The following is a 17106-nucleotide window of genomic DNA, read 5'->3' as shown; positions in this document are numbered from 1 at the left end:
AATTGCCCCCTCAACCTCATTTTTTTACCCCCACACGCTTAAACCCAGCACGTTGGTTTAAATTATGCAAAGCCGCGAAGTTATCAGAGCTCCCTGATTTCCAGAAGCCTAACTGAGCAAAGTGGAAATCCAGAAAAGTTTGGAAGCCAGTCCCACTGTCCTTGCAGCTCAAAATGCACCGCGTGAGATTCGTGCGCGCATCTGTGACTCCTAGCATTTTGGCAAAAGGTGACTCCAGCTCTGTGCATTGTAAGTGCAACCATCATAACTGATGTCACGATGGGTGGGTGTGGCCCGTGGTGACACAGCAACGGCAGGCCAAGGGTCCGCAGCACAGGCGTTTTTAGAAGATCAACACCACTGATTCCACTTCATTATCTTAAGTTTACAGAAATGTCCTCCAAGGGCCTTTAAAGTATTGTTTGCCGTCCAGTGGAAAACGGTGAAACTGAGTTTTCAAGCAGCTCTGTTTCATGGGGGAAGTACATAAAATGCCCCCAGGGCCCAAGCAAAGTCCTCTTTCTTTGGTGGGCTCACGCATTACGGGCTCATTTCATACAGCTGGTGCCCACTAGGTGCTGGAGGTATTCAGTTGCTCCTCACCAGCACACTCTGACAAAACAAGTGAAAGCAGATTTCAAAGGAAGCTACCATCCTTACGGGAAACCCTTGGCAGAACTCGAAGGCAACAAGTGAAAACGATACAGTGCATTTGCATTTGCTGCCCTGGTCTTGCAACAATGCGGACAGGAAACATTCTTATGAGTAAACTAAGCCTCAGACAAAGACGAAACACCAGTGTAAACAACCATTATTCTCTAGGTCTTTTCCTATTGAAAGGCCAAGGTAAATTTGGATAAGGGCATAACAGTTTAGCAACAAAAGATGCCTTTGTTATAATGTAAAATCTTCTGTTGCATGAGAAAATTTAATTTTTGTGAGTTATGGTATGCCTGAAATAGCTACTGTATCTTACAAAGGTTTTTTTTTTCCCCCCCTGCTCAGACTCTAAAGCTATGTAAGAAATAAAATAAGCAACAAAGGGAAAAAAAAAAACTACATGAAAATGAACAGTTCGTCTTCAGTCTTTACGACCAGGGTGGTTAATATGGGATATCAAAAAAAAAAAAAAAGAAAAAAGAAAGTGAAAATTCTTTACCACCCTAAAACACTACATTATTTCTTTGTTGGAAAACATATGGAAGAAACTGGAAATATAGAAAAGCCATCCAAACTCAGCTCCTAAACTCTCATCTTGGAAGGACCAACATGGTTTCAGATTCGGTTAAGGATTTTGCTGTTATAAATCTGACTTTCACTAGCATTTGCGTTTTTAATCCAACCCCTCAATCTTGAACTTGAACTATGTATAACCAAGATTCTTTTTTCCCTTCTGTCCATGTCTGCTGAATTCTTTTCATGAAATGGCCACAACGTTTAAAATGCAAGTGATTTTTTAAGAAGTCATCAGATTACTTATCACTCATAAGCTTCAAATATCAGTTTGTTGTATTGCTGGAATTATGGAAAAACTCTATAAATAAAGGAGAGACAGACAGACACCAACCTGTTGGACAAATTTACTTAATAATTTTAATAAAGTGCCTATGTTCAATGTAATACAATACATTCTTTCCAACCTTAGCACGTCTTTAAAAAAAAAGGGGGGGGGGGTTATTGGGATATAATTCACATACCATAACAGGCACTAATTTAAAGTGTACAATTCAATAGTTTTGTAGTATATTCAGAGTTGGGCAACCATCACCATAATCTAATTTTAGAACATTTCATCACCCCAAAAAGAAACTGGGTACCCTTTACCAGTAACTCCCTGTCCCTTCTTCCTTCAGCCTTACACTGCTAATCCACGTTCTCTGTTATGATTTGCTTATTCCAGACTTCATTTAAAGGGAATTAAACAATACATGATTTTTGGTGACTGGCTTCTTTCACTTTCCATGCTTTTAAAGTTCTTCCAGCCAACCTTCGCACATTTCTTAAGGTGGGACTTTTCTAATCCTTTTCAAACAAACCACCCTTTCAAGTTCAAATCCTGACCCACACCCCCCATCCCTCCTCAAAAATGCCATTTACTTGTGATTTGCCTCTAGAGAATCTACACTATAATTTATATTTAGGTTCTTTCCAAACTTCTCGCTCTGGATTCTTCTTCGGGTAATAAAACACCAACTCCCTCAAACACCAATCTCCTAACAATTCCTCTAACAATAGGCTGTGACTGTGTCTGAGGCAGAAAGATGACTGAATCCTTTTTAATAAGATGGCCACGACATGGTGGAAGTGCACATTAATTTTTTTTTAAGGCCACCAGATTAGGTGGGTACCGCTCAGAACTTCCCAACCTCCTTATTTAGGGGCTCTGGTCACATTCTATTGATACGCAACCATCACGTCTGTGTGACTTCATCTGCTTCCAAAACTTTTTCATTTTCTACATTACAGATTTTCTGAAGCTCTCCCTATGGCTGTGACGAAGAGGAAACACTAATCCCTGAACACGCCAACACAGTCGGGAACCGACACCCCAATCTTCACTCCTGGGCCAGACAGCCGGGGCTGTGATCCTAGGCTGTGGAAGGGCTCAGTAGTTACTTCTCCCAGGGCTGAGTGTTCTAGCAGCTTTTGCACTAAACACTGAGTGTGCGTGTGCTCACACCGGGCATCTAGCATTTAATCCCCACAGCTTCCCAGCCGCAAGGAGGGGCGGGCACTGAGCTGCAGCTCCGGCAAACTCTAATGAGGGTCCCAGGTGCCTTGTGGCTTCCCACCAGGTTTTTAGGAACCAAGCCTTTCCAAGGCATCTTGGAGAAAAGCTTTAGCCACGCCAAGATTATAAACAGACATTAAAATTCCCCCTTCCCCTCCTGCCTGGTTTCTCAAGAAAGAAACGCCTTTCGCAGAGACTGTATGTCCATGAAGAACGCTCCAAGCCACAGGACATCCTATTTTAAAATGCCGGACTCCTGCTGGACGCACAGGCCAGGCCATCCCTGCCGCGGTGAGTTTGCTGAGTTTCAGAACTCACTGCCGCGAGAGAAAACACCAGGGACACCACGCAGTTCAAGAGGACGCCGTTAGGAGATGGATTAAGTCTCCTGTGTCTCCCAAACTACACTTAGTTGTTAAAGGCTAGAGACCCTCTTTAGTACCCCCCGCCCCACTGCCACCACCAAACCCGTCTGTGTGCCTGAGAAGAGAGCACCGAGCCTTTACCCAATGCAATGAGCTCGAAGTTTAGGAAACAAAGCGTAGCAGATTTGTGGTCGGTCTGGCCTCGATCCTCCCGCATCTCACTCCCCGCAGGAAACACGCGCACGCTATCAAAATCGGCTCTTACCCCAATACTCGGTCCTCCCCGAGCATTGAAGATGGGCTTGTTTATACAAACGGCCTTTCCGGACGGCGCCCGCGTCGGGGCCACGCAGCCCACCCCCCCGCCTCGAGCTTCTCCCCCTCACTCTTCAAGGCTCAGTCGTGATTTTCCAAATTGGCACCACCTGCATACCCTCGGCAACCATTACTCACCAACACGCCCTCGGCGTTCCCAGCCCCGGTTCTGCGCCTGCACTTAAAGTTTAATCGTGATCGCGTTGCCCTACTACCGCCGCGAACGCACCAGTGAGCCACGGTTTAATTTTCTGAAAAGAACAGAGCCCCCTCCTCCTCTCCCTCCACACTCCGCGGGGCCCTAACTTCTCCCTGCCTCCCTCCCTCCCTCCTTCCCTACCTCTACCCGGCGCTACCAAAACAAAAGCTATCAGATTGCACGCGATAGCGAGTGGGAAGCGATATTGCTTATTAACTCTGCACAAAGGAAGCACGGGGTCGGGCGGAGAGCGCGACACCACTCTGGCCGCACAGCCAAGGCCGGGGCTGCTCGCTCGCAAGCCACACGCGCTCCTCTCTCCCCCGACGCCGCGGACCCTCACGCTCGTGAAGCGATGGCGCAGGACTCCTCCGGCCCGGGCAGGCGTGTAGGTGTCGCCGGCGGCCGTGTGGCGGCGGCCGCTACACCCCGCGTTGCAGGCACGTGTGTGCAAATGCACGTCGGCTCTGACCACACACCCACTCCCGCACACTCGCGGGCTGCGCGACCACCGCCCCAGCCCAAGTCCCCGCTAGGAGCAGGGCAGTGTCCACCGGTCGGGTAGAAAGTGGGGGGGAGGTCCCAGAGCCTTCCCAACTTGCGGCCCGGGCGCGCTCCCCGCAAGAGCCCGGCCGATGCAAGGTCCCCGCCTTGGCACTTTCTTTCCAGGGGCTGTATGAAGGGATGGGGGTCCAGGCGGGACGCGCCCCGCACCCCAGAGCCGCACGGAGCAGCCCAGTGAAGCCAGGAGGCAGGGAACCCGCGGCGGATCCCGCGAAAGTGACGGGAAAGGACAGGACTCTAAAGAGCCCGAGGGGCAAAGCGCGCTGGGCGACCAGAGGCCGCGCCAGGAGGTTTGGGGATGTGTGCTGGGGCTGCGGGTCCGCTCGGCCCGCACGTCCCCGTCGAGGGCAACCCGCACCGCGCCGGCCGGTGGGCTCCCCGCCGCCGCACCGCGTCGGCCCCACCGCAGGGGCTCCGCGCGGCCGCAGGAGCTGTCACCGCCGTCAGCGCGCGGCGCGGGATCCGAGGCGCCCGCAGGCGGACGAGGTGCGTGTCGCGGAGCCCGGCCCGGAGCGAACTTTCCGGATCGAGTCCCAGCGCCCGGCCGGGCAGTGAGCGCTAAGGAGACCTGCTGCCCGCGGGGCAGGGCTCTCGGGACCGCGAAAAAGAAAGCCCCCGAGGCCCCTCGTGCGGGGGGGAGGGGACGCGCCGAACCAGGGTCCGCGGGGCTTAAACTCACAAACCCGGGCTCCCCGCCGAGCCCCTCCGCGCCCCGCCCCGCCGCTCCCGCGCCCGCGGGCCCGACAGCTGAGACCACTCGGATTTCGCAAACAGGGCGCAGCCCCTCGGAAGAAAAAGTTCCCGCAGTGGCCGCGGGCGGCGGGCAAATACTCACTTTCTCCACTCGTGGGCCAGAGCGAGAGCGCGGCGGAGAAAAACAGGAGCCCCCACAGCGAGGTCAGGGACCCTACTCCGCAGTCAGACTTCATTCCTTTGATTTGGAACGAAATTCCCCTTCCTCAAAAATAAAAGGGGTTGGGGAGGAAAAGAAAAAAGTCTCCGACGCGGTCTTCGCCCCCCTTCCACGGATCAGGGCGAAGGAAACAATACTCGAAAGGCGGAGCGGACGGGGCGGGCGGCTCGGCGGGCCCCTCAGCGCCGGCAGCCGCAGCCCAGGGCTCGGTCGAGCGCAGAACCCGGGGCGCGCCGGGGCGGGCGGTCGGCGTCGTCGGCCTCCATTTGCAAACCAGAGACGGGGGCGGGGGGGGGTGGGAACTGCAGGGACAGGGGGCAAAGCCCAAATCCGTCCGGGCCAGGCGGGGCGAACCTGACCCCGGCCCGGGGGGTAGAAGCTGTCCGCCGCCCAAGCCTCGGCGGCGGGAGGGCGCCACGCAGTTCCCAAGATCGCCCCGAAGTCCCCGGCGCGGGCGAGGCCGGTCGGGCCGAAATGCGGAGGGAAAATGAATGAGAGGGTCCCCTCCTGCTGGTCCTCCGGACTCCGCTCGCCGCCGCCGCAGCCTCCCTCGGCGCCGCCGCCGGGAGCTCCTGCCCAAAACCAGGACACACACAAAGCGGCGGGCCGCCCGCGCCGCGCTCAGCACTCCCGCCGCCCGCCCCGCGCCAGCCCCCGCCGGCCCCCGCCCGCCGCGCCGCCCGCTCCGCGCGCGGGGGCTCCGGCGAGCTGAAGGTCAAAGCCGAGGCGCGCGGCGCGCCGTGGAGCTCCCCCGGCGCGGGAGGGGCGTGGAGGGCCCGGGGAGCGGGGCCGAGGGTCTCCGAGCGCCGGGGACGGGCGCGCCCGGAGCAGGCTCACTGGCAGCGTCCCTCTCGCTCGCCCGCCGCTCTCGAGTTCGCCCGGTGCGCTCGCTCCTCCTCGGGTTTTTTTCCCTTTTTTTTTTTTTTTCCGCTCAGCGGAGTTAATGCTGGTAAACAAGAGCCTCAGCCTCGCCGCGCCGCCGCCGCTGCCGCCGCCGCCGCCGCCGCTGCCACACACTGGGGGCTGGCGCGCGCGCGCTCGGGCCCGCGCACACGCGCCCGCGCGTCCCCGAGAGCCGCCACCGCCGCAGCCGCGGCGCGCCCAGGGCCCGGCCCAGACCGGCGCGCGCCAAGAGCCGGAGCCCGGGATTCCAGGGACGTGCGGAGCGGAGCCGGAGCGTGGGGTGCGAGGCGGGGAGGCACCGCCCCCGTCCCCCGCCCGCGCTGCCGCCCGCGCGCACCCAGGCACGCACGCGCGCGCGCGCGCGCCCACTTGCTCTCGCTCCCACCCGCACTGCGCCGGCCACCCTGCACGCGCGTTCCCCTCCCGCAAGACTCCAAAAACAATGCCCCCGGCGCCGGTCCTGACTAGGCGGAGGGGCCGAACGGGGAGAAGACGAGGGGAGGGAGTGGGGTGGGCGGGGAGTGCGGGGCCCGAGAGGTTCATTGAAAACAACAACAGCGCGGCTGGAAAGCGCATTTCCCCGGTTCTTGAAAAGCTTCATTGTTTCTTGCAGCTGTTGCAAAATAAATAAATAAGTGCGTGCATGCGGCATTTTTTCGCAGCGCACTGGAAAGCCCGAACGTGGCGGGAGGGGCACACCTGGGAGAAAGGAGGCTCCCAGGCTCCCAGAGCGGGCACTTTCACGCAAGGCTGCGGCGGCCGCGGCATCGCGACTTGGAGCCCAGAGTTCCGGGGCTCGCGGGGAGCTGAGGGGATAGGGCGCGGCCCTCGGAGCCCGGCCCGCGGATGCGAGGGGAGACGGCCCGCCGCCCGCCGCGACCCGGGCGCCGGGGAAGCGGGGCGCAGACGGGCCGCTGCCCCGCGTGCCCAGGGCGCGTGCGCTCGGCGTCCGCCAGGGGGCGCAAACGGCGCCGGGGACGGCGGGCCCGCGGACCGCCTCCCTCCGTCCGCGGGAGGAAATGTGGGGGCCCGGCGTGGGGGCCCGGCGGCCGGGGTCGCGCCGGCGGGGCCTCGAGGGCCCGCGGCCCGCCCCGGACGTTCCTCGCGCGGCTGGGCGCCCCAGCACGTGGGCGGCTCCGAGCAACGACGGAGCGCGCACACGGAGCGGGCTGCGGTGGCCCCGCGGCTGGGGGGTGTGTCCTAGGGGCCCCCAAAGGACGGGGTCGGGGGCCGCGGCCCAGACGCGTCTCGGGACTGCAGTTGGGACGCCAGGACGCGCCCCGCGGCCGCAGCAGAAACCCGCCCGCACCTGCCTCGGGCCCCCCCGGGCCCCTCCCTCTGGCTTCCTGCGCCGTGTAGGTGACTGGGAATCAGCGCCAGCGCCGTCTCCCCGGTGCTTTTCCCGCGTGCGCCCGAGGAGAGGCTGCCCTGCAGCCACCCAACGAATAAAGGCTGCGGGGACCGGGTCCTTACAGGAGGGCCCGGTAGCGATGTCTGGAGAGAGGAGTTTGAAGTACGTGGACTTTGGAAAATAGTGAGTGGACCACGTGCAGCCTTTAATGTGCTCAGGTTTCATGACTCAGGCTAATCAATGTCAATAATAAATACAAAGAAGATGGCCAATAAAAGTCGTGGATGTCTGCATCCAGTGGAAGTGTTTGTCTCGTAAACAACCGGGCTGTCTGCTCGGAAAACATCTGTTCCAAAGAAAAGGCAGGTTTCTTTCTTTCTTTCTTTCTTTACTGTCTAATTGTAAAAGATTTCCGAGTTCTATTATGCATCCCATCGTTTGTAAACAATTTTTTTAAAGGAAGATCTGAAAACAAGTCAAAAGCTCTCGTGATGCAAACCTAGCCCCTTTCCCTCCCTATATTTATTCCCTAGATCATTTTTCTCCTTGGAAATTTTTTAGCCCAATCCAAGTGAGTCAGTTGTATAGAAGGGACAATAAATCCTTGTCCCTTCTATAAATGTTATGTAAATCTTTTTTTTTTTTTTTACTTAAGAGAGTTATTCATGTGGGATTGTTTTGCTTAACTGAAATTCAACTTAATTCTTAAATAAAATGTTCCAGTTTTAGATGTTCTGGACATTAACAAAGGAAGGAGTATATTAGAATCTTTTAAAAGAAACTTAAATTTAGCATGTATCATTTAAAAATTAGGCACTTACTGTGAATAATTAAAATTCAGTCTACTGATTTTTAAATATTTGTTCAAAGTTCCCTGCATGAGGTTGGTTTTGGTGCCTACAGATTCATTCTGCAGTTAAAGGAAAAGGAAAATCAATATTCTATTTTCACTATATTTGGTATTTAGAATTTTTAGATACAAGCTTGTAAATTTAGAAGCTTAGAGCTGACTTTTGAGAGACTCATGCTAATATAAAATCTTTAAATACCACACAACATATTTTTAGTATTAGTAATAAAAATGCCCCTTCACTTGCCCCTAGGGAATGAGGTATCTAGAACAAAGAGAAATGCTTAGTTATTTAAACTGTAGAGGTTTTGTTTTTTTTTAACTAAGATGCCTTTTCATTTGTATATTTTTTCAATGTTTGTATTTTCTTAAAGGAGCAGGAAATCAATAAGGTTAAGCTATTTCAGGCAGTGAAGTTAGATACTTATTATGTAGCTTAATAGTTAGGAAAAAAGTATCAAAATGTTGTTTGCCTTTCAGCTCCAACCTGATCACCATAGACAAAGAAGTGATTTTCTTTTCCAATGATTACAGTCTACATACCGAAGTCAAACTTATTTTTCAACCTTGGGAATAAAATCACATAGCGAATCAGTTATGGGAGTCTTTGCTTTATGGCCACACTCACAACGTATCAAACTGTGTTACTTTTTACACAATTGCCATCTTATAAATTTCTGTTCTCTTGGAGCAGAAACTGGTTGCTCATTTTCATTTTTTTAAACTGTTTACTTGAAAGTAGATTTATGTAAAATTATTCTGCTAAATGTGCCAGAGTCCCCCAAAATGTAATCTATATCTAGTGGAAATACCAGACCCAGCACAACCGACAATTGACCAGTATTAGTAGTAATATGATACATTGTGATCTAGTCCCAGAGAGGAATGCTACTCAGTAGCAAAAGTGAATAAACTACAGCCACACATAAGGGGCAAATCTTTGAAACACAATGTTAAGGGGCGGGGGGCGGGGGGGTGAGGGGGGAGCAAGTTCTGAAAAAATATACAAATGACACTGTGGTAAAGCCCTTAAACAGAAAGGGCAAGAAGAAATACATGGCAAAATTTTAAAAGCAAAAGAGTGAAATACAGGATAAAATATTTTTGTTTTGTCTTGTCGTTTTAACAAGAGGATTAATAAAGAACAGAACATCCAGGGCCCTGGTCACCTTCGGGAGGGGCTGGGGAGAAGCCCAGAAGCAATGCAGTATTCTTAGAAATACGTTCACTCTTGGACCTGGTGCTGGATTTACAATTTCCACTCTGTAGTTATGCTTTGTAACCGATGCACATGGTACATGCATTTTGTATGTACACTATATTAAAGAACATGATAAAAATAGGTGGAGGGAAGCCACAAGTGAGAGTGTCCCACTTTTCCGATAGGATTCTTCCAGACTCCAAGCTGTTAGTACAGGCAATTCAAAATAACTACGGAAATCATATGCTCCAGGTCTCATCCTTCAGGACGCACTTCAGAAAGAATGTGCGCCTGCATCGGATCAATGCAATGCACGACAAAAACAAATCCTGAAACAAACAAACATGTAGAAGAATTCTCTTCAGAGGTCCTTGGGATCATTAGTGAACAAGGCATTATGGCAACTGTCTGGCGGTTTCCTGTAAGGGTAAGTGGGCTCCGAACATAGAATCCAGCAAATCTACACCTTGCAATGTAAACAAAAGAAATGAAAATATGTCCACACTCACACAAACACCTGTATGGAAATGTTGGTCGTTGTTTCATTTAAAATAGCAAAAAAGAGAAAAAAAGAAAAAGAAAATCCTGGCCAGTGTGGCTCAGTTGGTTGGAGCGTTAGCTCATAAACCAAAGGGTCACAGGTTCAATACCCAGTCATGGCACGTGCCTAGGTTGCACATTCCGTTCCCATTCTGGGCACCTACGGGAAGCCACTGATCGATGTTTCTCTCTCATGTCGATGTTGCCCTCCCTCCCTTCCCCACTCTCTAGAATCAATGAGCATGTCCTCAGGTGAGGATAAAAAAAATTTTTTTTCATTTAAATAGCAAAAACAAAAAACCAAAAAAAAACCCTGGAAACAACCCAAGTTCACCAAAAGGAGAATGGATAAACAAACATGATATATTCATTCCACGCAATAGTGCTTATCCATGAAAAGGAATGAACCACTAATGCATACAAAACTGTGGATGACCGCCAAAAGCAAAACGCATAAGCCAGGCACAAGACAGTACAGTCTGCATTGGTTTATTCGTATGAAGTTCCAGAGCAGGCAAAACCAGTCTGCATGAGGGACAATCATTGCTGCCCCTGGTGGGGGCTAACAGGGCATTGTGGATGACCAGGGAAAAGCACAAAGAACTGTTGGGGTGGGGGGAGCTGTGCTCTATGTCTCATTCAGGGTATTGACTGTGATGGTGTATGCATTCCTCAAAGATACACTGGAATGTACACTTCCTGTGGACACACAGCGTTGCGTGTCATCATATCTGAATCTGAACAGTTTCAGAGAGTGCCTCATGCAATTTAGAAATGCTGCGGCCGTTAGAAAAAAAGGTCAGCACACTGCTTTCCACTCTTGCTATTCTGTGAGTTAGCAGACCTGCTCGCCCCTGGTCTCCAGGCCCACAGCGGTCCCTGCAGACAAATGCACTCACGGAGGGACATCTACCCAAGGCCCCGTGCAAAGGGCGTTAGCTGTGAGAGGCACCAAGGGGTCTTCACGAAGCCACCCAGGGGCTGGAAAGGTGTGTAGTAACCTCTAGCTGGGCCCAGTCCCTGCCCAGCCTCAGCAATCCCAATCTCCTTGAGATCCATTTCCACTCAACTTGAGAAGACGTTCTGTTTTAGACGGCCACCTCACAGGACCGTGAATGCTCCAGGTTTCCATGACACTTGAAAAGCGATGTGGACATGTCAGGGCACATTGGGACACAGACAGCCGGGATATCTTTCTGTGACTACTTCCAGGACCGTGTTCAGGGGAAGCATAAGGAAGGGAAGTTTCTGGAGAAGCCAGGCCTGGGCCGGGAGTGATAGACCCCCACTGGATGGTCATAGATCCCAGGTGAAGACTGGAAGGGGTCTGTCACCGGCACCCTGAGGGTGGCCGTCCACAAACTGGCGCTGAAAGGGGCATGTTCACTCCCACGCAGTAATCTATGGGAGCCAGACCCAGGCCGGGTGTGATTGGCCCCTGAGATATCAACAGTAGGGACCCCTGCCTGGCACAGAGCACAAACAACCCCTCCTCGCGTTTTTAGTGCATCACAGAAGTTCCTGGAGAGTGAGGTTAAGTCAAAACTCCTGTTCCCTCTGATGCCGCCTGCTCCAAGATGCTTTATCAGCAGCGTGCCAGGAAAAGTCGAGTTGCTCCTGTGCCCTGCCCTGCCCCAATCTGCAAAGCTGTGTGACTTTAGGCTGGTCGCTTTGCCTCTCTGTTTTCTCCTCTGTGAAAGGATCGTGTTGAAGAAGACATTTCTGCTGTAAGCTGCCATGACTTCTTTCCTTGATTTTTGATTGAGAGGGATACCTAAGTATCTCCTACTTTAGCTGCATGCCTTGTACCTTTTCCTTCTCTGTCAATTAATCATCCATAAATGCATCTTAGACCAGAACACATTTTTTAGCAGTTCTGAACCCCCATATATATTTTTCTAAGGATACAGGTATGGAAAGACAGCAGACACCTCACCACGACAGGGGCAGGTGGTCACAGGTGCTCCGCAAAAGGGATAATCCCCCAGCTGATCGTTGAGAATGTTCTCTTCAGGATACCAAGTTCTGGTGGAACCTTATTCTGTAGGATACATTTGTACATTTCTTCAGTAATACATTTTTTTCTCACAGCATCAATGTCTCGGGCTCCTCCTCACTAGCAGCAAACTGTTTTCTGGCCCCAGACACACCCTACAACACGCGAGATCCTAAAGCTATGCAGATGTGCACTGCTTCGCAGTTCAGCGACCACATCTGCAGGATCGGGCTTGCGTCTGTCCCTGGGGGACTGCTAATCACCAAGAGAACTAGACACAGGGGCAAGAAGAGGAGAGGCTGGTTCCTACACCCCATGAGGAGTGACTAGGCATATGGACACTGAGAGAAGCCTTGCATGTCTTCAGGTTTCAAACCCCTGGAAAATGGTTACTAGACTTGACCCAGCTAACCTCGTGGGCAGAGCTATACCCATCGGGGTTAAACAGAAGGGTATTTCTTCTTCTCCAATAGAAACAAATGGCCAGCATTATCTTGCAGCCTCTGCTTGGTGCTCCACCTGGTGTGGAAAGATCTCAGCATCATCAGATGTCCTGGAAGGCACTGGGTCCACACTCTCTGGAGAAACTGTCCCCCCAAAAAGCACTGGGTTGACTGGGAGGGTGACAGGGTGACTCTGAGGTCCCCTCCAATTCCAGGATCACTGGGTGTTTTTGAATTCTACTCCTGTGGGGATCCCTGTGACGGATAGCCGCTGCAGGAGTCTGGCTTTGCTTTAAATGAACTGGGAGCACCTTCCAGGTGGAAGACGTATCAGTTTAACAGGATATTGGATTTGTCTTCTGTTACAGAAGCCCTGATGAAATTGCTCCTGAAAGAGGGTCAAGGCCCAGTTCCAACTGGCCAGAACGTTGAGGTAGGAAGGCAGGGATTACGTCTGCTCCGGCCACATTGTGGGCGGTGGCTGAGACAGGTGGGAGCCAGGGAGAGGTTAAGATCACACGGGTTGGCATGCTAGCTTCAGACGTGTGACCCAGGCTGTGTGTGGGCGGGGGTTGGGGAGGTCCTGGTTTGTACAGCCTGTCCATTTCCCTGATTCGATATTTTACCGTGGCTAATTCGAGCTACCAGTAGGAAGTCACCGAGTACAGAGGTCTACAATGTTGTGTGAGGGACTTTTGCAAGACTCAGGGAGCCTGCTCCAGTGCATGAATGGGTGACCATATCTGAGAACCTGGGGCTACCTTTGAAACAAATTAAATATGCATTCAGCAAGAAATTTACAAGCAACCCAGTACAAAAATGGCAACAACTGTATATAGGCCATTTACAGAAGAAACCAGAAAGGCCAATAAGCATGCAATGTTCTCAGAAACCTGGTTGGCAAAAAGAAGAATTGTATCGTACCGACTGTTCAAGGGGGGATCGAATTATTTTTTCTTTTTCTTTTTTTTATCCTCACCTGAGGATTTTTTTAAAAATGTATCTTGGAGAGAGAAAGGGAGAGAGAGAGAGAGAAACATTGATGTGAGAGAGAGACATCAATGGGTTGCCTCCCACAAACGCCCCGACTGGAAATCGAACTCGCAACCTAGGTATGTGCCGTGACCAGGAATTGAACCCACAGCATTTTGGGATTCAGAATGACACCCCAACTAAATGTGCCACCTGGCCAAGGCAGGAATTGAATTCTTATTCACTGCTCCTGGGAAGAAATATTAGTACATCTACTCTGGAGACCAACTTAACGATATTCCAAAAGCTAAAGGTTCACCTACCTACACTACAAGCCAGCGAGTCGACTCACACAGTATACCCTGGAAGCTCTCGACATGTTCCCCAGCACACACACACACACACACATGCAAGAATGTTCATTGGAATGCTGTTTTCAATAGCAAAAAAAAAAAAAAAATTGAAGAAATCTAATTGTCCCTCCTTGGAAAGACAATGATGCATTTCTTATGCAATACAATGCTATACAGAGGTAAAAATGAATGAGCACAATCTAAGCAAATCAACACAGATAAATTTAGCAAGCAATATTCTGCAAAGGCACAATTTGCAAAAGTTATACAGCCACATGCTATCTTTTATGTAACTATTAACACACAAGCAATAGCATATGTTGTTCATGGAAATGTGTATACGGAGCGTCCATACAACATAAGCATGGGAATGATAACCAGCAACTTGAGACATCATCTCTGGGGAGGAGGAGAGAGGAAAGGGATGCAGAGTGATGGCAGCTATATTGGTGACATTTTATAACCTGAGAAGACTAAAGAGATCTGAAGCAAATGGGCAAAACAGTAGTGCCTGTTAAACCCGGTTGATGGGTACATGTGTGTCTGTTAAATTATCTTCTGCAGCCCTGGCTGTTGTGGCTCAGTGGACTGAGTGCCATCCTGGGAACCAAAGGGTCGCTGGTTCGATTCCCAGTCAGGGCACATGCCTGGGTTGTGGGCCAGGTCCACAGTAGGCGGTGTGTGAGAGGCAACCACACATTGATGTTTCTCTCCTTCTTTCTCCCTCCCTTTCCCTCTCTCTAAAAATAAATAAATAAAATATTTTTAAAAAATTATCTTCTGCATTCTTCTGTATGCTGGAACTATTTTATAATTTTGTTTGTCTTTCATAAATAAACATTTTACAGAGTTGTTGCAAAGATATTAGAGAGGGTTCCTGGATACCCCAAACCCAATCTCTTCTATCATTAATGGCTTATATCCTGGGCTGTGACAGCTTCTCAGACTTCCCTTGTTCCTGATGACCTTGACAGTGGGGCACGTGTCCTTGACCACTTGGGGAAGCACCGGTCAAATGTTGTGCAGAATGTCCCTCGTTTGGAAACGGTCTGGGAAGCATCTCCACAAGTTATTTGGAGTTCTTCTGCATGGGAGGTTTGTCTATTTTCCCTGCTTGTTTATTTCTTTAATCATTATTTGTATCAGTAAGGAGTCATGTATATTTATTTCATATTTTGGGTCATGATCCAATACTAGTTTGTTTTGCTCAACTTATTCCAGCTTGGGCTATTGGGAACTCTTTCAGTGGGTTCCTGGGCCCCTTTGGCCTTCCCCAATTACTGGGTTTTGTTATTTTTTTCTTTTAATTGGGGTGGGGGGGAGGTCTTTCAAGGGTTTTTTTGTTTGTTCATTTATTGTTTTGTTTGTTTTTGGTTCTCCTTTGTTTTCTAGCACTACAAGATACTCCAGGCTCATTTTATGTATCTCCTGCCCCCCTTCTAGAATCAGTCATTTCTCCAAGCGCTCTGGTTCCTTCTCTTAGACACCGAAATCTGGGTGCGAGGTGTGCTTGTTGTTATGGGGTGTCCTTGCTTCTGGGCCCTCTTAGCTGACAGAATGAGAAAGTACGTGCGTGTAGGGTAGTAACTTGTGTACTCACTGCTATCTGCATCTGGATTAAATTAAACATGAAGGCGTGCCAGAGTCTCAGCCTGAGTCCCCAGCTCTAACCCATTAGCCCACACGTCATTCTGACCTCCGCCTCTCACCTCCACTCCAGCCCAGAAACCTAGATATCCCCATCTGCCATCCATTTACCTATTGCTCCATTTATATATATATGTATATACATATATATATGTATATATATATATACACACACACATATATATATACACACACACACACACACACACACACACATATATATATATATATATATATATATATATATTTAAAGAGGAACCAGGAAGGCTGCAGGGAAATGCTTCAACACATGGCAGCATCCAGACCCAAGGTGCAGACCACTTACACAGCAGGCATTTGGGGGTGGAACAGATGTCCCGATCCACTCACAGCGTAGACTTCCCTGTGGTACCTGGTACCCTCCCGGTGGACACTCAGGGGAGCACAGGCAAAATCCCTTTCACACACGAGTCCCTCAAGCCCATGTGGGAGGGATGAAGGCCCCCAAGGATCCTGGAGGGACCCTTAAAGAAGGTTAGGCAAGAGGAAGGGTCATGGGAGGCGCGCTAAAGAGGAAAACAAGACTGGAAACATTCCTTTCCAACCGAAGTTCTTAACCTCTTTTGATTGATGGGTTCCTTCGAGACTCAGAGGAACGCCAGGGAGACTCCGCCCAGGAAAACTTCACATAGATCAGGGAGCATCAAAAACGAATTGTCCCAGGCTGGGGGAAAGTTCCCCGCTGGGCCCATACTTAGACCTCAGGCTAAGAAAGACTTGTGTACGCTGTGCAAATGTTGTCTGTTTGCTCGTTTGACGTCCAGTGTGTGTGTTTGCTTGCTTGTTCAAGACAGAAGGCAACTGAAATTTTGGAAGCAGGTACAAAGAGAGAATGTCTTGGGCATAATGAAAAATGCAAGTTTCCAGCCAGAAGGGTCGGGCTTCAAACCCCCCCCTTGCCAGTCGTCACCTGTGTGGTCTCAGGTGAGTGACACTTGCCGCATCTGTCAAATGGCATTAATAAAATTTGACCTGTGTGTGGAGCAGTCTCTCCACCTGGGAGTCCACAGAGATGCTTGTACAGCGGAACTTCCCAGGCTGCACTCAAAACTTTCTTTACCTGGTAGAATCTTAGGGGGCCATGCCTAGAAATCTGCAATTTCACAAGAGCCCCTTGTGACTTTTATGATGTCCTACAGGCTTTAAAGAGGAGGAAATGAGCTGCAATTGGTAAAGCACTCAGCAAATAGAGTAAGGAAGACACAGTCCTTCCAGGCTGCCTTCCTCAGCACATCACCTCCTTCTGACATTCTCCCTGAAGGAGAGGTGTTTAGGGGCCCCCTGCCCAACTGCTCACGCTGACCAACAATGCTGCAATAGCCATGCTTACTGCAACGCGGGGTACTTTCTGTACACATTGCGTAACACGCACCGTTGGTAAATAGGGGAAGGATGTTGGTGGGACATGGAAGTCACATTGGCTCACATGTGATTTTTCCCAAGACATTACTGTTTTCAAGTGCAAGTCTGAGCCGTGAGTGCAGACCCGACTTGCAAATCTACAGCAATGTCCTTCTTCAGAGCAAATGGGGACAGGTCTAGTGGCTTCAGGGACCACCACGTCTTCCACGAGTATATGACCTGCTGAGGCTGGGACGACAGGTGAAAGAAACGAAGAAATTAGAAGGGATTCCCTGCCCCCCCCCCATATTACAACAACAGAATGATAAAGAAGGCTATTGTTGGTGCCCTACAGGGATGGCAAAAGTAGGTTTACGGAAAAA

The 17106-nt window shown here is 50.7% G+C and overlaps 1 protein-coding gene across 4 annotated transcripts in view; it reads right to left on the bottom strand.

Moving 5' to 3' along the window:
• The window catches only part of IGF1R (insulin like growth factor 1 receptor), a 230519-nt gene extending 224421 nt beyond the window's left edge, over positions 1 to 6098 (bottom strand). For all 4 annotated transcript variants that reach the window (XM_024561917.4, XM_024561919.4, XM_024561918.4 and 1 more), the window contains exon 1: positions 5010 to 6098. In XM_024561917.4, coding sequence (XP_024417685.1) covers positions 5010 to 5103 — 94 coding nt within the window. In that variant the 5' untranslated portion in view covers positions 5104 to 6098. The remainder of the gene's footprint in view (positions 1 to 5009) is intronic.
• Positions 6099 to 17106: the final 11008 nt, after the last annotated feature.

The sequence above is a fragment of the Desmodus rotundus genome, chromosome 10 (assembly GCF_022682495.2).
Source record: "Desmodus rotundus isolate HL8 chromosome 10, HLdesRot8A.1, whole genome shotgun sequence".
In the NCBI taxonomy this organism is placed as follows: domain Eukaryota; kingdom Metazoa; phylum Chordata; class Mammalia; order Chiroptera; family Phyllostomidae; genus Desmodus; species Desmodus rotundus.
The sequence above is the reverse complement of the archived record's forward strand: the minus strand, read 5'-3'. Positions and strand labels throughout refer to the sequence as shown.